At 42.2% G+C, this 21,659-nt stretch overlaps 2 protein-coding genes across 34 annotated transcripts in view; one reads left to right on the forward strand and one right to left on the reverse strand.

Moving 5' to 3' along the window:
- The window catches only part of LOC6535491 (protein tincar), a 64,342-nt gene extending 51,047 nt beyond the window's left edge, over positions 1-13,295 (forward strand). For 3 of the 6 annotated variants that reach the window (XM_039376404.1, XM_039376405.1, XM_002096086.3), the window contains 4 exons: positions 4,602-6,398; positions 7,159-7,621; positions 8,924-9,632; positions 10,772-13,295. In XM_039376404.1, the coding sequence (XP_039232338.1) occupies positions 4,602-6,398; positions 7,159-7,621; positions 8,924-9,632; positions 10,772-11,605 (3,803 nt within the window). In that variant the 3' untranslated portion in view covers positions 11,606-13,295. Of the gene's footprint in view, positions 1-4,601; positions 6,399-7,158; positions 7,626-8,844; positions 9,633-10,771 lie in introns of those variants that run through there. The other 3 variants (XM_039376407.2, XM_039376406.2, XM_039376408.1) reach the window with 3 other exon arrangements.
- A 2,256-nt stretch (positions 13,296-15,551) lies between these two features.
- The window catches only part of LOC6535493 (regulating synaptic membrane exocytosis protein 2), a 42,348-nt gene continuing 36,240 nt past the window's right edge, over positions 15,552-21,659 (reverse strand). For 21 of the 28 annotated variants that reach the window (XM_043207174.1, XM_043207179.1, XM_043207178.1 and 18 more), the window contains 3 exons: positions 18,910-19,087; positions 18,679-18,846; positions 17,830-18,612 (listed from right to left, as the gene is read on the reverse strand). In XM_043207174.1, the coding sequence (XP_043063109.1) occupies positions 18,406-18,612; positions 18,679-18,846; positions 18,910-19,087 (553 nt within the window). In that variant the 3' untranslated portion in view covers positions 17,830-18,405. Of the gene's footprint in view, positions 16,950-17,183; positions 17,348-17,829; positions 18,613-18,678; positions 18,847-18,909; positions 19,088-20,184; positions 20,405-21,659 lie in introns of those variants that run through there. The other 7 variants (XM_043207189.1, XM_043207175.1, XM_043207195.1 and 4 more) reach the window with 3 other exon arrangements.

Genomic DNA, 21,659 nt, shown 5'->3' on the forward strand with positions numbered 1-21,659 from the left:
ATGTAAAACATAGCTATTTAAATTGTTATTTCTCAAGTTGCATTAAGTTAGCCAGAGAAAAAGCCAACTTCAGAAGATCTCAGCATCTTTGCTTTAACTTTCTCGTGATAATGAGGTGTACGGTAAAATCCCAAAAAATATCTTTATGAACTTCCATTGCAATTAGTTGATTGTTCAGCATTTAAAGTTGCTAAGCCGCTTGCCAAAGTACACATACCACTTTCCATCAAAAACTTTCGCTAAATGGCCAGGAATGGCAGCTGGGATTGCAAAAGGAGAAAAAACGCGATGGGCGAAACAATGATGGAGGGCTATAGATGTGGCTGTAGCTGTAGCTACAGCATCGGCAGTCAAATCAAAATTTACTACACTTGAAGTGGATACCCGAGCCCGAGCCAAAGTCCCCGGCCAGCAGTTGGTCGGGAACCAGTGGGAAACGGAGTACAGAAGTGAATCGTTGGACAGGAAGGCAGGACGAAAAGACAATGACATCGACCATCGGTCCATCAGTCCATCGTTGCCACGCGGTCTAAATTAAAAATGTGGCACCGACAGCGGGGCATTGGGTTGGATTGGCATCATAAAAACCATGACGAGATGCGTTTAAATCCTCGCTGACTGACTAACTGAGTGACTTGGATGCAGGATCCCCTCCCGCCATCCCTGTGTGATTTTTCAATTAATTTCGTTGTCGTTTTTGTTGTTTGTGATGCTTCTGTTTGAGTTTTTTTTACCCTGTTTTTGCTGGTCCAGTGCCACAAAGTCGATCTCTTGTCGCTGACAGACATTCTATCGGCGGTCGATGTGCAATCCATGCTGGGCGGGAAATTGTTTTTCCACCCGCACAACTTTTCCTAAATTAGAAAATCATCGGCGCAAATAAAATGTGCAGTCAAAGCTAAAGTTGCACTTGGCCAAAAGGGGTGGTAGACATGGAGATTATGTGTGGAATGGCCCGGGTTCAAGGGGCCAGCTGGTCAAGCTAAGTGCAATGCCTTGTCTCGCAACTCCGTTTTCGCCATTTTCACGCTCGACTGACTGGCTTGCTGGTTTTTCTCCATTTTCCCTTCATTTCTAAGACTTTTTTTGCTCCTCCTCTTTCCTTGCTCTTTTGTCCCTTGCAATTTGTCAACGCGTTTGACATCCCTAAAGACTTAAGCTGGCCAAGATTGGCCTGTCGGCCCGGTTGATGATGCGCTTATGCTAGTAAGTTGGAAATTATGATTTTTAGGCGCCAATTAGAAATTTTCTCCAATTTGATTGACGTTCTGTGATTTTCTGGTGGAATCTAAAAGGTGTGAGGGGATCTGCATAATATCGGGACAAACGTAAGATGGCGCAATTAGGCGAAACGAATCATAAAAAATGCTTTTAAAACTTTCGACCAACTCGCATAAAAAGCTGCAGGGTTGAAAGCCATCAAAAGGAGTGGTAAATGTGGCCACAAATGCATTTCATAAAATTCAGCGGAAACTTTAACAACTTTTGAGATATTCCGTAGACGCAGTGTATGTCTTGGAAACCGTTAAGTATGGACTAATAAAAAACTTATAAAACTAGGGTGGTAAAGATAACATAAAAAGAAAATAAACCTAAGATAGGAAGATAATTCTGTCATTAATTTCTTATTTATATTCAAATTTTGGTTTTAAAATTTGGTAATGGAATAACCGTTCTATTTAATAGAACTTCAGTCAAATGATTTTTTCAAGGTTTTTATATTTTCTTTTCTTTACTTACCCACTGACCCATCAAACTGCCTCATTTACATCACAAAGTAAAAGAAGACATTAAAATATTATAATAAAAAGTTCCCGACGGCCTGCAGCTGTTGTCGCCATCAGAAAAGAACACTGAAAAAAGGAAGATGCTTAAGGAAAAAGAAACGGAAGTGGCCGCAATTCGTTAATTAATTTCATTAATACATAGATGACACCAAAATCACTACCAAAAACAATTTTATGGCGAAATCACTTATACGCCATCCTACACTCATAAATAATTAATGCAGACATCTCTGGCGAAAAACAAATGAAAATTCTGATGAAAACGGTTGACGGTAGGCGGGAGTAGCGGACGGAAAGCAGTAGGGCCTATAGTCCAGTGCCATATTGAGCGCATAAAAGGCTGCTAAACAGCGCGGCTCAGATTACCAGACTGTTCCCGGATGGGTGGGTGGCCTTTTCCACTGGTGCTTTGCAAGTGGCTCAAGACATTGGGGCCCGGCTGTCCGTTGGGTGTGAGTTCTACGCACAGCGGCGGTAGTCAGCATATATACTTTTTATAAAACTATATATACGTGGGAAAGAAAATATAATCAAATATCTCAGGTTATACAAGATATGGTATAAATTGATTAATGTGTGACATAAATTTTTGGAAATTTCAATTTGCAAGTGAATTAAAGATTATGGATGGGAGTGTAACTAGCTTTCAAACCACCACTGTACATGGGCTTAGCTTCTTGCAGCGGAGAACTTATCATTATTCATGCTAAAGACTTAACGAGCGCGAGCTTGGGCTGCAGGTTGGGGTTCGTGGGGACTCTGGGAAAATGTGGGGGTCCGTCTTATCGCAACTATTACCGCAGCTGAAAGTCGCCTCCTCCGCCTTCGCCACCGCCTCCGCTGTTGGTCGCCGTGGCCGGAGTTGGATTTGCGCATTTTCATTACTCTTATCCCCAGAGCTCCAGCATCTCCGCACACCGTCCTTTCGGCCGCTCGTTCCGTTTTTTTCTCATTGGTGCTATTGTCATTGGCATAATCAAGAGGAAAGATGGGTGGTTGGGTGGCTAGGTGGCTAGGATGCCATGTGGAGGTTGGAAGCCCGGGTTAATCTTCAGATTTTCGGTGTTTTCGGTTTTACGAGCCACTTGCCGCTTTGCCAGCATCGTCTTTGGTCATTACAACAAAGACAACGGCAGAAGGAACATATTATTATGGCAGCCATTGTTGTTATTCCACATCGGTTCGTGTTTCTTGGCTTTCGAGTTGGCTGCGCCCATCCTTGCTGACTTCGTTCTTCGTTTTCGTTTCGGGCCATTGTCTTTAATATTTGCTGGGCAATTCCCATTTCAGTGGCTTTCTTTTATTTCCCACCGCTCGCTGGGTAAACGTCCCTAAAGCAAATCGACTAATAAATTATTTTATGAAAGTGTTAACTTGGCAAATTTTCATTTCTTTCCTGAGCGCTGCATTATTAACAAGGGCATGCCATGAGCGACATCATAAAGCAAACTAATTAGAAAGCTTTCTGGAATCTTTGCAAAGCTCTACGCCGACTTAACTGGGCTAGGAGAAACAAATTTGTGACTCCGGGCTGGATTTAATTGGGATTAGGGTCTGTAATGGTGGGAAAGTATTGCGGTTTGCCGAAAAAGGGGGCTAACATTTGTTTGGGACGGGAAAGTTACTTGTTTTGACCCGAAAGGAATTGCGCTGTCAATGGAAGTGTTTGGATTATTTCTTGATCGATTGCCTTTCAAGAAGCTGCTTAATTGATTGTTGATTTCCTTATTGTCATGTTTTTAGCTGTAAAGTTTTAATTGTAAAATATATATAATACCAATATGTTAAGGCCAAAACATGCCAAACTTGTTTAATTATAAAAGTTTTAACTAAAGGTTGTCTCGCGTAACACAGCTAATGAATTCAAAGTTATCGTATAAATAAACAATAATAATTAAACACCTTTAGATGGTTTCTACCCTTTAAAGGTTATTGGAGATAACCCAAATCTAAGAATAGTGCTTATCTGCTCGCCCAATTGGTTTTCAGACTGCACTGGAAAACTCCTTAACTGCTATGGAACAAGGAAACAGAGTGGCTTGCCACTCCCAGGCGCTTCCTTGCTCCAATAAATCTCATTATCAGAACCCGACCGTAATAAACATGAATATTAAGTCAAGCCATTGCAAAGTAGATATCAGTTCGAAAGTTGGGAAGTATGCATGAAAGCTTAAGGAGATCGGGTGAAAAAGTACGGGGCGCTAGAGGTTCAAATATGTTCATATGTTTCCAGTGTGCGCCTAATTAGACCCCCGAAACTGACCGGGCATGTTGCCTAATGGTGGAATTGTGTGCATTGTTTTCCCATTTGGGGTGGAATCGAACGGAAATGGGATCTGCCGGAAAAATAGTTTGCTTTTTGTTTTCTTCTTTTGGCTTTCGAGCAGAGCGAACACAGCGTAGATTTCCTATTGTCTGGACATTCCAGTTCACGTCGTCATTGATTTGACTTGGTTGGTATTCATTGAGATTCAGGCAAAGAAGCGGAGCCCATTGTCCCCGTCTAATAATCAACGGGGCGTGGATTATAGAAGCACTGCAAGTATTGGTATCGATGCCTCATTTAATTAACGATTGCCACACGGCTGAAGGGTGGATTCGAGTGGAAGACAGGAATCATCCTGCTTATTACACAAGCTCATGTTTATGCAAGGAGTGTGTGTGTGTTGGTCCTTAACAGGTGCTTACCATGTAATCCTGCGTGATGTGTTCGAGTTCCCTACCGAGTTCAAAGCAATTAATTCTATGTACTTGAGCAGCCATCAATCCACAAACCCCCCTCAAATCTTTCTCTTTCGCTCTCTACCATTCCAGAGCAAATTTGGGCCACTGAATTGGACTTTGTTGTGATCAATCGACGCAATTTGATGGCCATGTCGGTGGTGGGTGCCACACCCTTTCCCAGACACCACCAGCAGTCGAGCCAGCAGCATGGAAGACTAAACTTTACCGCAAACAGCTTGGAACAGGACGAGGAGGACTACTTCAACGATACCATGTTTACGGCCATCCGTGGAGTGCCAGCCGGGGGCAATAACAATTTGTTCGATCTGCGACCCGATAAGATGGCAAACGGCAGAAAGGCGGCCAAAACTACGGCAACGACCAGGACAACAACCACCACCAACAAACTGAATGCGGGCAAGGACCAATACTTTGAAGTGCCCGATTTAATTAATCAAGACATCGACGAGGAGGAGCGCCAGGAGCTGGAGGAGGCGATTCGTGGCGAAGAAGATGATGGTGTGGGTGTCGGCGAGGAGGGAACAGTCATCATGCCAGATTTCGATGAGTTGGCGCCAAGAACCGCAGTTGGAACAGCCACCACAACAGCTAAGACGACCTCCGATGCTGACAAGTTGAATGTGGAAAAGTGGCAACAGCTGGGAACTCTGGGCAAAGAGGCCGCATCAAGCAGCTCCAGTAGCACAACATCTACTACCACAACAACAACTGCGCCATCGACATCGACCACTGCAGCCACAACAACTAGTACTAGGGGAACCAGCACCACCACCACTATTAAACCTATGGAGATATCAACCAGCAGGCAACCAGCACATCACCATCATGGAAAGTCCCGCAAACACCACAAACATCACAATAAACAGCGTCAACAGCAGCCACCGCGTCGCCATCACGTGGCCTCCCACGAGCAGGCGATCCTCGAGAGCTTTCCAGAGGAGGAGACCACCACGCGGGACAGCAGCATCCACCGCGTGAGACCCGAAGTCCTGCCGGAGCTACCGATTCCCTCGACGCCCGTATCAGCCTCCAACTCTAAGATCATTGCCATCAAACCGAAGAACCAGAAGCGCAGGATTTCCAAACGGGCGGCCGGAGTTGAAATCGAGCCGGAATATCTGCTCGGCGATGCCAATATAAATTCCAGTGAATTTGTGGCCAAATCGAATGAGGAGGAGCCCGAGGAGAGCGAGGACTTCGAGCTGGAGGATGGAGAATTTCAGGCGGTGCCCGCCCTGACTCCTGCACCTCCTGCTGCACCAAACAGTCCGAAGGCAGTGCAGGATTACGTCCGACTGGATGGCTTTGCCGGAATGCTGCAGCTTTTCTTTGGCATTGATAAACCCATCGATGTGGCCATTTTTTCCCAGCCACCCAGTGCCGAGTTTGTGAACTTACTATGCGCCCTGTTGGTGTGGTCCGTTCGGTATCCGGCCGTTTTCTGGAATACCTCGAAGGCCTTTGCCTGCGTTTTCAGCCTCCAGATGGTGGTGGCCGCCCTGGACATTATACTCGGCTATGTGGGTATCTCGAATCTGTACAAGCTACAAATCTACGCCGAGGCCATGCCGGTTCATCAGCCAGGACTCATCCTGAATGCAGTGGTCACTTTGGCTTTGTATCTTTTGTCCACCTCTTTGGTGTTGGCCTCTTCCATGGTCATGTACTTGTACGGACACGGACGCCTGGCCACCCGGATGCGGGATCGCTCCATCATTACGTTGAAGAGCCACCAAACCTGGATCTACTTCGCCCACTGCGCCTCCTTGTGCTTCGTCCTCGCCCTGGCGGTGGTGAAGGCTCCGCTGCTCAATGATCTCAGTGCCACCTACAAGAACAATTTGCACTGTCCCACCTTTCTAGCTGGTAAGTAGAAAATATATAAGGTTTCTTAAAAATAACGATCCAGTGAAAATTGGTATTGAATCTTACATAAATTTTACAAAGCACATTGCTAGAAAATGAGAAAACTATGCGGTGTTAAATATTATTGGGGTAAATCACATTTAAAATGAAATAAATATTAAACTTCTTTTTTTTTAGAATAACTCATAATAATACTCGGTATATAAAATTGGTCTTCAACAGCCAGACAAATATTTAACTTAATGTTTTTAAAACTTTTCCTGTAAGTTATTAAATTAAAATACTATAGATTTGGCTGCCCGTTCATGTTTTTATCAAGAACTGGGAACTTACATTTGAAACGAGACATTTCCATTTCTCATCTCCGTTAAAAGCTTTCATTTCAGAGTATGATGTTTTAGATAGAGCGGTTGTAAGCAAATCTCTGCAATGTCCAATTCCGCAATCGATTAAATGTTAGATTTGCATAATTAGATCGGGTACCGGGGCCGCCTTGAACTCGGTCTTAGGTATGTTTTGTGGTCTAAGCCAATTAGCGGCCTTGTTTGGACTCTGGCTCTGCCGTCGGGTGAGCGGTAATCGGGGGTTAGATAACCCGATGAGACAAAGGAGCCGTATTGAGTGTCACTTGGGGCGAGACAATCGAACTACAGACTCGGTCCAATTAAGCTGTCATACGGCCGATTGCCGCCGCCTTAACCGTATTACGCTTTTAACCGTGCAGCGTCACCATCTCACCTTTCCCCCTTCGATTTTGCAGCTCTTGTCGGAGTGACACACCTGCTGCTATGGATTGTCATCTGGCTTTGCCTGACCATCAAGCGGCGCTGGCACTTTAAGCTGCCTCCACTGGACAGCACTTACGGCGGACTGCTGGGGAAGTCAAGTGCCCAGCCGCTCCTGATGTCCAGTGGCCAGCGCACGGGGAGCAACTCGAGCAGCAGTGGCTGCAACTCGACCAGCACCACGGTGAATGGTGGTGACTCCAAGCCGGACATGATGAGTACGGCCACTAGCACGGAACTGGGAATGGGATTGGGATTGGGTGGGGGCATCAATGGGGGCATGGGCGGGACGGGCATGGGACTGGCCGCCCAGGAGGACATCTATTGGCCCAAGCTGACACCCAGTTCGCCCAAGCTGAAGGTCACCTTCAACGAAGTTACGAGTACGTCTGATGATGTCCTACTAATTGGTGACCAAGAACAAACTGATGGCAAGCGGTAAAAAATCGTTTTTTAGCTACCAACACCAAAACAACAAAAGCATTGCGGGTTTTCAAGCTCCGTACTTGTCCGTTCTTCTAACTCTAACCATAGCAACTAGTTTTATTTGTTTTTTCTTCACATACACACACTGCACCGCAAAAAAAAAACCAAAACCAAAACCCACCCACCTCGCACTATTTTTCAGGAATTTCATGTGATTTTGTGTTTTCGTTCTTACCTAGACTGCTAATTCATTGATTTTGTACTTTATCGGTGTGTTTCCTCTGCACGTCCCATTTTCGGGAAGAGCCATTATTGAAAACTAATTGCCCAACACTAGTCATTAGTGCTGCGTTTTGCCTCACATAATTTACCCCACATTTACCAGCACTGTACTCTCAGTTTTAGTTTCGATTCGTGCGTGCTTCTGACATTCGCCCATTTATATAATCACTTTTGTGTTTTCGTTTAGTTTAAGCATTTGTTAGTCCACTAAAATTCTTCAATTAAACATAGCAAAACGATTTATCCATATATGTTCGTGTATATCTATAGAGAGACATGTATGTATAGAGGATGAAGGATAATAATGAGAAACTATTTTGTTCCGCTTGTCGCCTGTTTTTTAAAAACGATTCTTATTTATTTAATTTTTAATTGTTTGATTTACTAGAACTTAATTACTACTAACTCTAGCTAATTGAGTGTGGGCGAATTGCATTTCAATTAACAATTAACTACTACTAAAACAAAAGCATTCGCAGATTATGTGTTGTTGTTGTCGATGTCGCCGTGTTGTTGTTGTTGTCCTTGGTAATTTGTTTAACTAACTGGAAAACCATTGAACTAACACAGATAGTGTTGGAGCGAATTCTAGGGAAGAGAATGGATTTAGAGGTCTGTGAACAAGCTTTAGTAATTGGATAAATAATAAAAAATATCACCAAGTTGTATTACCAACTTATATAAAAAGAAATTTTCATTTAAATAAGCTAAATTAGAAACAGTCTTAATGTTAATAATCTTTTAGTGATTTAGCTGGAACAGTACTGAAATGTTTTTATTATAAATGTGGCCTATAAAGAACAAGTTTTACACTTTTATAGCAGACAAGAGTATACTTTTAAACCATTTTCTTTTATTTAATGTTAATTTCAATACCCAAGGCCTTTTTAATAGAGATTTTCTAAAATGATTCTTTTCCTTGGGTTCATTCTAATCCCTGAGGTGCCTGACAGACCTGGTGGCAACCAACACAAGGCGGCAATTTAATTTGGTAGTATATCATCCACTGACCGGAATCCCATTCTCCTCCAGCCATACGAGCCGTGGAGCCTCGGTATGTTTTGCCAGTGCTGCGGGGGAAGTTGACGACGGCGAGTACGCGACACTAAGAGCAGCCACTGCCGGGGCCGTCGTGGGCATCACCATGGGCAGCATGAAGAGGGGCGTGAGCAACACCTCGGTGGGCGTTAGTCTGCTCCACCTTTCCGAGTACGACGAACTTCCTCCGCCGCCGCCGGCCAACCATCACCATCAGCAGCGGCAGGCCCACTCTTTTGCCCATGGACATCCCCACGACTATGCGAACCTGAGCGGATTGGGAGGCATCAGTGACGACAACCTCTCCGAGGAGGGCAAGTTACTAGCCTGTGTGCGCGACGACAGCATAACCTACGCATCCACCAGGGATCTGGAGCCACCACTGCCGTCGAACCAGGCCGAGGCGCCACCACCACCTCCACCGCTGCCCATGAAGGGAGCTCCCATTCCTCTGCCACCAGCGGTAATGCCCCACTCTGCCGGCATCTACGGACGCGCTCCTCAAGCAATGCCCGAGATGATGCAGTTGTCGCCCGAGCGCCACCACAATCCACTTCAGCATTCGCTGCCGCATCCACAGCAGCATCCTCTCCAGCATCAGCAGCCACCACAGCATCCTCTCCAGCAGCAGGGCCATCCGCACCAGCATCTTGTCAGCCCCTTGGCTCCGGTCACGGTCTCAGTTCACACCAACGACGCGCATGTAAGTCGAGGAAGTGGGTATAAGTTAGGCTTCAAACTAGGTGGATACCCTAGTAATATCGGGCTTATTTGAAATAATCAGGTTTCCATAGATTCCGATTATAAGCAATTGAACTGGGGGAGAACATTTAATACTGATACTATTTTGGATCCTAACCACTCTTTAGTTATATAAATTTTAAAAGTAAAGAGTATAAAGATTTGAGAGTTGGGGTGTCTAGTTTACTTAATAATTTTTAAAACTTGTATCTCCGTCTGTATTTTACAATTACGGTTTGCCATGATATATTGCACATATAGTAAGTTATCCTTGACAATGCATCAAATTCCCAGACTCTAAGGCGTACCCACAGCTAGAGTATTTACCCACCATCATAGTGTGTAGTGGATATTTATACCCGTTACTCGTAAAGGAAAAGGGTATACTAGATTTCAAAAAAATAATTTGATATTTTTTCGTTTTTGTATTGGTCTTGTTAATTTCTATCGATTTGCCAAAAAACTTTTTGCCACGCCCACTCTAACGCCCACAAACCGCCCAAAGCTGACACGCCCACACTTTTGAAAAATGTTTTGATATTTTTTCATTTTTGTTTTTAGTTTTGTAAACTTTTTGCCACGCCCACTCCAACGCCCACAAACCAACAAAAACTGTCAGTGTTAAAGACTCTCCTTCGCACTTCCACTAACTGAGTAACGGGTATCAGATAGTCGGGGAACTCGACTCTCTCTTGTTTTGTGCTCTTGTTTGGGCGATTTGCATGTGAAACTGCATGTAGGGGCGTGTAGCATGTCACGCCCCTAGAGCAGCAGCCTGAGATTTATGTTTGCTTTTATGAGACAGCATAAATCAGTGCCAGGGCCACAGACATGGGGACTTGGTCTGGGCACATCGGCAGCGACACTGTCCGAATTAGTGCTCCGGTTTGATGGATGACCTGGAGGAGCAGGATGGGGCAAAGGGAATGAAAAGAGTCTTCCCGATTTGATTTGATTTCGTTTTCACTTGCAGGAGGGGCCACACTGAAGCAGAGCCCCTACTGTCATCTCCTAGAATCTCTCATTATCCCAGCAGCTCCTTGACCACTTTCACTGACTTCCTACTCTCTCTCTCTTTTTATGTTTGTGTCCCATTCCCAGATTGCTTCCAGTTCCACACCTCGTTGCCTACGTCGCGCCGATTCGGGCGTTCCCAACGAGGCGTTGACACCGCGCAGCGATACCACCTCCACCACCGAAAGTACCAACACCACCTCACCGCCAGAACGGGCCCCCTCCGAATCCTCCAGTGGCGTCCACTCGGGCGAGGAGCGTGAGCTGGAGGTCATAATTCGGCCGAGGGCAAACAGCAAGCCACCACCACGTCCTCCACAGCCGCCCATACAGGAAGAGCCTTACGGTCGCTGCACCAACATGCGCATGTCCAGCTTCAATGCGGATCCCTCCGCGACCTCTTCGGCGGTCATTAATAGTGCCACACTGCCGCCGCAGCGTTCGGTTCCGGAGCAGAAGTTCGACTATACGGCTCACTGCAGCACGATGCCACTGCCGGTGGGCTGTCACAGCCAGCAGCTCGCCGGGAGCGGTAATGGCTATGCCTCCACCTCGACAATGACCAGTTCCATGGCCGGCGGCGGTATGCCGCCATCACAGGTCTCCAGCTTCATGACGCCCAACAGTATGCACTACGCCAATGCCTCAGTGGCCCTTGGAAATGGTAGTGGTCAACAGCCGCACACCACGCTGCCAAATGGAGTGCGCTACTCAAATCCGCACTTTCTGCGCCGCCTGCCGCACGTGACCAAGGCGGCGGAGTCGCCCTACGGACACTTGGGCTACGGAGCTGGTCACCACGCCTTCGTGAAGCTGCCGCACGAGACTCATCCCACGATTCCGGAGGATCGCGACTCCGCCAACTACTCGATGGCCTCCGACCAGGATTGCGGACTGTATGTGACGGCCCAGCTGCACTAGGATGGCTAGGGATCCCAGTTTATTTATACTACGTATTGCAAAGAGCATTGCGCACCATTACCCCTTTAAGTCATATGTTAAAGTCTGATTGCTTAACGGCATAACACATTGTACTATAAAGTGTTAAATGTCGGATTTTAATTTGCAATCGGATTTTAAACCCATAGCCTTACCAACTTGCAATGTTGTAAGTCCCTATACCCCATATCGCTCTAAGTTAGCATCTCGGTTTTTGTACAGCTCCGGGCCCCCAGAGAAGCCATACCAAATCCACTAATCTTCCAAAGGATCAGCTGGTTACCGGACCCCAAATTAAATAAATTACTCTTCGTTTGCTTTGCCTTGACGATGATCCACTCAAGAGTGTAGCGCTAATTGCCACCCAGATGACCCACTAAAAAGAATTGAAGCTTAACTATATCTACATCTAAACTACACCTACATCTACGGCTAAATCTAAATCTAATATATATTTATATTTATACATGCTATGCTCGTATACAATGTGTAAGATAATAAGCTAATCGAGTTTAAGTAATCCATGTAAACTAAAGTTTATCATATCATATATGAATGAATATCGATAGCTAACTGTAAGACCTAAGCAAATATTAATGCAAAAAGAATAAAATATCATAGCTCGATCATGTGCAAGCACTCAAAGTATTTCCCCCTAAGCAATTTCTCTTATCAAACGAACGAAAATTGGAATGAACAGAAGGCATACGAATTTAAGCTGCAATTCTATGGTTTTTATTGTAAGGTTAAACTGTAAACTGGTAATTTTATGGCACTACTAGCCAACACCTTATGCTTCAGCTAGTCGGCATAGAGGATAGACACCCAGCAAGGCTTTGGCATATGTATTTTCTATGGTCTCTCAACGCTTACCGTTTAAGCTGAATGTAAAATGTAATGTAACAAAGCGACAATATGAACATTATCTAATGTATGATACGATTGAATACTATCCACGCCCCATACATATCTTACACGCACAAGACTTTCGACCTCGTCCCTCAGCACCCGCACCCAATACACCCGCTTACTTGATTTGATTTCTGTGCCCTGCGTAAGTAGATAAATGTACTCCTGTTTTGGATCGGAGCCAATGAGTGCTCTGGAATCATATCTAAACTAAAGACTAGATTCAGTTGATGACCCTTTTGGTAGAGCATTACCATAGCTGGTCGTATTTATTTTTGTTGTCAAGACTGATTAGTAATATAATACATTTTGAAAAGCACACCCATCACAGAACTTGAAAGATCCGAAGTTGGCTTGAGAAATTCATAGCATTGATACGATAGTGGATAGACCATAAATATAGTTTAGTATGTCATCATTAACTTGGTTCCTTTGAGAAACGCACTATACTAAACGAGATGTGAACGGTTAGGAAAGAAAACTTTTGTAAAATAATTTCCAATTAATTAAAGCATTATTCGAATGAAATATCCAAAATAGATACTTAGTATGCCCTTTAAGAACATCATAAACACTTGAGTTATAACGTGAGTCTCTTTTTTTGCGCAACAGAGCAACCGATATGGCGCATGCATCCACAACACATTTATATTTCACAATATAAATTTATAAATATTTAAATTATTTATATATACAATATACGAATTAAATGGTTTATCAATGGTAAATAAAGAAATACCACCGCTTTATGTAAAATCCCAAACACCGAGTTTTTACTATGGGGAAATAATACATGGGAGCCAATTTCAAATGTATAACTAAGAAGATCAACATTTCTAAAAAGAGGAATAAAACACATATTTATCCTTTATTAAAAAACAATTTTTAATGAATTTTCTTTTGTTTTGTTCTTTAAATGTTTGTTTTTCATTAAATTTTCTCTTTAGTTTTTAGTTTTACACAATTCAAGTTTCTGTGTTCATCAATATTAATAATTCTCCTCTCCGCAAATTTTAGTATAATTTTGGTTTTTGTGTTTTATTTTGTTTTTTTTTTTTTGTTTTTACATATTCATTTCACAGTTTATTGTCGTTTCTCGACCTTCGATTGTTGTCGAGATATTAAAATACAATATAAGGTGTTCGGGACGCCCAACGAGAGCGCAGTCCTTTGCCTTTTTAATCAATTTTGTTCAACATTTGCAATAAATGATATATTCTCGTGTTGTTGATTTTGTGTATCGTGTATTAACGTCACCTGTCATTCGAATTGAACTTAGTAAATAGCATTTTGTTTCTTGTATTGGTTGCCTTTGAAATAACTTGCCATAATATATCATTTGCTTCATTAACACTTTCTATATGCTTTCGTCTTTGTTGTGACTTAAATGTAAAGAATTCTATAGGAATCCTAATAAGAATTTCTGGTATGACTGCACGGTAGAAATGCCCTCTACGAAATATTCTTTTTGCACTATTGTTCAGCAATTTGTATCTATCTTAAACCAATTGATTTCGGAACGGGCATTTAACGTCGACCAGGCCGAAGTTTATTATTTCTGTAATCAAAGCAACTTGAATGTTTTGCTGAAGGAGAGCAGTGGAAACAATATAAAGGTTTAGAGATAGAGAGAGTTTTATCATAAAAAAGTTCGTATAGGGTTCGTGAAGAGCGGAGTTTACAAATCTGATTATCTATAATGTTGTATGTTTCTGAATGTATGTTCCTCTGACTTATATATCGTATAATTAGTTGCAGGAAACCTCGCTGGTAGTTTTGCTTATCTCAAATATCTAAAGCGCGTTATCCTCCCAATCTCCCAAATGCTCGATGCGCGATTTTTTTGTGATTTTTTTGCAGCAACATTTTGAATGCATTGTCCCTGTGTTTCGGCATTTCATTACGTATCTCTAAATTGTTTAGTTCTGATAAAGGAAGCTGCTGCTTGGATGGAGATGCACATGTATAAATATTATTTAACTTCGCTTCAATCTGTATCTGCATCTGTAGTTGCAACTGTGTCTATGTATAGCTGTGTGTATCTGAATGAATGGACGGAAAGGTTCAACTAAATATTTGTAGCCATGAGTGAAAGCAAAACAAGAGAGAACGCTATAGTCGAGTTCCCCGACTATCTGATACCCGTTACTCCGTTAGTGGAAGGGAGAAGGAGAGTCTTAAACACAGTTTTTGGCGGTTTGTGGGCGTTAGAGTGGGCGTGGCAAAAAGTTTTTTGGCAAATCGATAGAAATTTACAAGACCAATACAAAAATGAAAAAATTTCAAAACATTTTTCAAAAGTGTGGGCGTAGCAGCTTTGGGCGGTTTGTGGGCGTTAGAGTGGGCGTGGCAAAAAGTTTTTTGGCAAATCGATAGAAATTTACAAGACCAATACAAAAATGAAAAAATATCAAAACATTTTTCAAAAGTGTGGGCGTGGCAGTTTTGGGCGGTTTGTGGGCGTTAGAGTGGGCGTGGCAACATGAATCGACAAACTTGCGCTGCGTCTATGTCTCTGGAGTCTGTATGCTAAATCTCAACTATGTAGCTTTTGTAGTTCCTGAGATCACAGCGTTCATACGGACGGACAGACAGACGGACAGACGGACATGGTCATATCGACTCGGCTATTGGTCCTGATCAAGAATATATATACTTTATATGGTCGAAAACCCTTCCTTCTGCCTGTTACATACTTTTCAACGAATCTAGTATACCCTTTTACTCTACGAGTAACGGGTATAAAAACGAGCACTAAACAACTGGATAGGAACAATAGCTAGATGTGTCCTACATAATCCTTCATAGTCATCCCTCTGCCCTATGACCTAATTTGTATTTATAAAAGTTAACTGCTCCCATCCATCATCTGTGTGCAGGCCAGTGATATGTTTGCTTCTCCCCAGGAATGCATTGCAAAATGTTGCCCAAAAGAATGTTAAAAAAATATCTCAAATGAACTCGCGGTCAATTGCAAACTAGTTTTGGTATTCCGTTACACTTTTCCATTTTCCATATCTATAAATATGCTAATGTATGTACGTGTACGTGTATCTTTGGCAAGCAGGTAACGATTTTTACAGCTCACACTATTAACTTGAAGGTACTTGATGCGTTTCGAGGCAAGTTGATTGGAACCAAGGCGGCAAAAGGATGCTAAAGCGACTAGTGAAGCGAGGGGAGCTACAACAAAATCGCTTTATAATATATTCATATAGAGAGATAGCTTTCCAATGCTTTAAGTTAAGTTAAATTAAACGATACTTTTTGCCTCAAATATGTTTATATCCTCATCGCCGACGTCAAAAACTCGCACATTTTGGGGTGACTGCGGAGTTTTTTAAGGTGGCGCAGAGCGAACCAAAAGCTATATAGCCTCAAATCGGGGAAGCGGTAGTTGGTTTAGTAGTCGGATATCCGGATGTGGTGTACATGTAACGTGTGTGGATCTCCTATGTACAGCTTAGGTTCAGATTTTGCATTATTAAGTTAAACTTTCTCGTCTTTCTGGCCTGGTAAATATTTGTTGTTATTTTTGTTAGATTAATACATATCTCATGTCCCTTCCTTTTAGTTACCTAATCTTAAGCTTTAACTTTATCGGTTTTATCGTAAGTTAGGCTTATTTAAGTGTTAGTGGTTCTTTGCTTGCTTATACAGTAAATATATTGATGTATATATCTATTTATATATGTGTGTATATATACTTAAATAACTCCCGTCTCTGAAAATCTATAACTCCCTTTACTGATTTAGATTTAGCTATTTATTCAATAAACAATTTATATCCTTCTGCGTCTCTGCTCAGGCTAAGGCTTAGGCATGACTGACACTAGCATTTGAACTTTATCCACCTTCTCCTTGTTCTTTGTTCTTTTTGTTCTTTTTTTTGTTTTTTTATGCTTTTATCAGTAATAGTTTAAGTAATAATAATCGTAGTAATCGTATTACGAAAATAATAGTGATCTAGGTGTGTAATAAAAATTATTTTAAATATGCATAATTTACAAGTATCCTTTTGTCAAATGTTATCCGTTATTGTATGTGTATATGTATACATAGACTGCCTCTACCTTTATCGTTTAGCTTTATTCCGTAGTTACGTTTTAAACATTTTACTGAGTCTGCTCTGCTCTGCTCTGCTCTGCTCTTGTGTTCTCTGTTTTCTGATCTCGGTTTATTTAAATGCATTTGTTTTCATGACTTATAAAAATTAGATATTTATCATTATTTAAATTTTTTATTCTTCCAAAGTCTTTCGCCGCCGTAGAATAGAAAATCAACCGATGTGGACTTAGCTTAGGCCAGCGACCTGCCGAATGAGGATCGGGCGGCTTCCTCTGGGATCCACCGATGCAGGATGTCCTTTGGTCCTTTGCTATTTGGCTGCCGGGCTGACAGCACTGGCGAATGGTTACTGCAAGTATACGCGGATCGATTAGCATACAAGTTAACTGGGAGGCTATTATCTGTGGGTGTTGTTAATCGTTTTTCGAACAAAGTGGTTTAGTAGCGGTTTTGATTTGAATCGGGTTATATCTTTCGTTTGTGTAAAATGGCAAAGTGGCGGAATGTGTGTGTTTTTTTTTCTTTTAGCACTAGGGAGTAAGATTGAATTGATTTAAATTGATATTGATTTGGGTGCACTTACTAAATTCAGTTCAGTTTAAAGTTCGCTTGAATTGAATTGTGCTTGGGTGCTTAAAATGTTTTCGTTGTGGAGGCTGTTTGTTTGGGTGTCGTTAGTGTTGGAAACTGTTATTCGCCCGGCTCCTCCATAATGACTGATTCGCCGGCCCAAACAATCGGACGACCCTGGTGTGGTTTCAAAGTTGGTTGGTAACAGCACTGGTATTTCTTAAATTCTTATATATATGCAATATGTTTACAGAAGAGATAGGCCTAGAAAATCGCTATATTATGTATGTATGTTGGTGGACTAGCCAGGATTTGCCATTTTATGTTTCGAAATGTAGTTATTGTAGGTGCTTTTTTTTTTTACCAAAGCTAAGTCAAACTGTGATGTTAGAGCACTTTAAAGAAAAATATTACGCATATGTAGTGCGGTCGTAAATTATAACGAATCAAAATGGATAAACTGGATACTTAACTACTCATGCACTAGAAAAATGCTAAGCAAAACGGTTTTGTGTTCGGTTCTAGTAAATTGATTTTGATTGGGTAGTTGGGGATTGAGAAACATACCTATATGAGTATTATACGAGTCTATGTGAAAACTACGTTGAAGTAACGGTAACTTTAACGGTAACGGTGATTTATGGTGACTTATTTTCGTATTTTGGTATTAATTTGGTATTGCAGTTTGGTATTTTTGATTGGTTTGCTTTCGATCAACTCTCCATTCAATGTTTCAGTTTCAGTACACAATGCGAATTGGTTCATTCTACTTTGTCTCATGGGAGTAGTGTTTTTGTGGGTTTCCGTGAGTTTAAGAAGCTATTCATTTACTGGAGTGCGTATGTATATTGTATATGTATATTTCTAACTAAAAACAACAAATGCTTTGATGTTCAGAATAGTATCGGTTTAATTTCAAACTGGTTGGCTGGACCTTTCAACTGATCTTTTGAGCTTGGGATTTCTTTTTACAGGTGTTTTAAGCTTGATTACGCTACAAAGTTAAATAACTTTTGTTCTTGTTAACTTGCTATGAACAAAACGTTGAGCTAAATACTATATAAATATATGTTCTGTGTGTAGACTTATATAAATATATGCAAGTGTTTTTTGTTTATCAAATTTGCGATTTGCAAAATCTCTATTTTACTTTTGTTTTTGTACTCTTGTACGAATCGAGTTTGAAATAATCTGGTTTTTAGTCGAGTTTCAGTTTATTTATGTTAAGTTTAGATCTAGAGTTTGAGTGAGTCGAGTGAGGCTATGGATGAGCGCCTAGAGCCTAAGCCTATATTAGTGGGACAACTGACCAGTGAGGTGGTGCCAAAGAGCTTGTACCAGCCGATCACGATATTCGACAAATTCAGATCGTCGAGCATTATCTGCGCCACGCCCATAAACACCTTCTTCTCGATGCGGCCATAGTCGCCCCACACGGTAATCTGGAACGTAAATAAGGTAAGAATTGGTTCAAAAAATTCCATCAATCTCCATTAATGACAACTCACCTGCAGTATGCAACCGGTGTAGGACTGCTTGAACACCAACTGCTGCTGGTACAGTGGATCCAGGGTGCGTCGAGCCGAGGAAGTCTTCATCTTGTCCACACAGCGCTTTCCCGACACTAGGTACACCTTTACATACGGAGCAGGCAGCATTTTTGACTGGGCTTTTTGCTGGGGATCGCAAAACCAAGTGTTAGGAAACCAGATGGTGTTATAAGTGGGCTTGCAACCTACCTGTAAGCCCCTGGCACGTATAACCTCCACCTCCAGACAGCCCTTTTGGTGGCACAGCGAAAGCTGGATGTCGCCCAGCGAGGGAGCTCCCAGCACCTGGCGACCAACCAGTTGACCAGGTCCCAGGCCATCCACGAACTCATTGAGGGCTCCATCGTTGCGCAAAGAAGGGGAGAATCTATGTGGGCGGATCGGGGATTTCAAGGGTGTTTGGGTGTGGGGCACAGTAAAGAAAGCACTTTAGTACAGCGTCGTTGGTGATGTATCTTTTTCTTTGTATCATCTCTCATCTCAAGAACTTGGTTAAATTAGGAACAAAATTTACACAAAGAAAGGAATTCTGTTTTCAGAGAAAAAGAATAATATCTCTTTATACACAGGGAGTTGTAGAAAGACAGTAGATGTTTTAGTTTCAGTTGGTGGTTGCGATCGCAACTGTTCTGTGGTCTGAAATGGATCAGTGTTGTTGGTTGAGAGGTGGTTTCGGTGGTGAATGTGATACTTAAGGTGATACTGGTGTGTGGTTGTGGTGGGTGCGGAGGAGAGAGACTAGTGGAGTCAAAGTTCGATGGTGGCATGCAAGTGTCTTTCGTTTCGTGGAGCAAAAGTGCAGAAAAGGTAAGACTAGGACAAGGAGTTTTCTAGCCGAAACCTAAGTCATCTAAATAGAGAGAATACTGGTTCTCAAGAGAATTATTTTACGATTTATAAAGCTCTGTTTAGTGATCGGCTTATTATAATCCCTTCATTTACACACACATCGATAAGTGAGGATATCTTTTTTATATACATATATATATACTATAGATATTGCTGAAAATTATAGTTAAAATTAAGTTAAAAAATCACAATTTATACACATTACAAGACAGAAAATTATACAAACAAGTCGAAGAATCAAACGGAACTCAGGTTAGGAAAAGTGGAATACACATAGAGAAAATATGTACGCAAATGCAGGCTCGCTTCAGCGGTTTCTTTTTTATTTAAGGGCGCACGCATATAGACATCGATAAAAAAGAGTGGCAGGATGAAAGAGTTTTGTTACACAGGAAAATTGGAGATGGGATCGCCACACAGATTACCATATACACAAGCCAAAGCATAGAGAGTTTTAGATTGAGCTAGAGAGTCGGAGTGTGAGAGAATAAAGTCAGAGATTCAGAGATACAGAGACAAAGACAGAGGCAGGCAAGATAGAGGTCCTTCGGCCGGAAAGGTGATAATAGACTTGCTTTGGCCAAGCGGCCATGCGGATGCGATCGGGAGACTTACGATGAGCCCTCGGAGCTAGTGATCGAGTGAATGCTGCCGGCACTGTAACGGGTCACCGGAGGCAACGGCGGAACCTCCACCGACCGCTGGATGCTGCCCGCCGAGCCGCGCGACTGCCGCTGGTGGTATGGATGTGGTGGTGGTAGTGTGATATGGTGGTGACCAGCGGAGCTGGTCGAGCTGCCTGATATTGCGAGCTGTGCCTGGTATTGCTCTTGTTCTGCCGGAGACAACAAGACATATTTATACGGATTTGCTGTGTGTGCGCGTATATACAGGGGGTGGTTGGGGTGATCTCTATCGAATACGATCAATAAGATGACCCTATAATGTGGCAATATCTAGACATTCAACAGTAATATGGTCGGAATATAAACCCACTATGTACAATTAGTAAGAACTCCACTACCTTTGGTTCACCAATGGAATATGATAAATATTAATATTTCTGGTAATTCAGGTACTTAATTACACAAGCCCATTTGGATCTGAAAACTCTGTAGCGACGATGCAGGGTTTGGTTAGATAGCGACGCTGGGCTCTTGGAAACCACAAATCTCGAACAGCGAGACCCCAAAAGGAGAACGAGACAGAGTAGAGGCGTAAACGGAAATCGGAATACAAACATAGGGGTAAAATCAAGCGAGAACTTTAACTGAATATCTATAAGAACAAAGATTTCAGAGAACACATTATATGTATATATATATATTTATATATCAGCGAAAAATCATCGAAACTAGAGGCAACAACTATTGCGATGTTATGCTAGAAACTCAACCCGTCTGGTTGTGTATTACACATCTAGTATTTATAGAGTGTTGAAGCTTTCTTGTGACTTATATATATTTACTATGCACTATTTGTTCCACTAATATCGTGTGCAATGCGAATTTTGCTTGCGTCTTGATTCTTGGCCAATTTTTTGATGATGTTACTGGTTGTTGATAATGCAGCTGTTGTTTGAGCTACTTGTTGTTGAATTTGTGGTGTGTTGGTTGTTGATTGTTGTAGTTGTTGTTGTTGTGGTTATAGTTCTTGTTGTTGGATGTCTTTTGACTTTCTGTGACAGAGCTCCCTGTATACATACATACTTTAGTTATTCGATTCGTACTTGCGATAAACATAACGAACTGAAGGAGAGTCTAGCGGGAGGCAGATGATAAACATTAGTTCGTTGGCTTAAGAATCGAAGAACTGAACCGATCTACGGTCTTTTTTTATTTTCTTTAATATTTTTTGATTTTAATTTTGTTTGAAAGGTGTAGATTCTGCGCGGTTGTGTGGATGGACTCCGTGTTGGGGATGTAGACTCTTACCGCTTACAACAAAAAGCCGTAGCTGAAGCCAAGTAACTAGCTTTAGCTTGAGCTATGGCGATAACTTATCGAGATAGAGGCTGCAATAGATTGGTAGTAGCTTGGTATGTCGAGTACGAGTGGTTACGAGAGAGAGTATATAAGTAGGTATAGGTT

The sequence above is a fragment of the Drosophila yakuba genome, chromosome 3R, assembly GCF_016746365.2.
Source record: "Drosophila yakuba strain Tai18E2 chromosome 3R, Prin_Dyak_Tai18E2_2.1, whole genome shotgun sequence".
Lineage (NCBI taxonomy): Eukaryota > Metazoa > Arthropoda > Insecta > Diptera > Drosophilidae > Drosophila > Drosophila yakuba.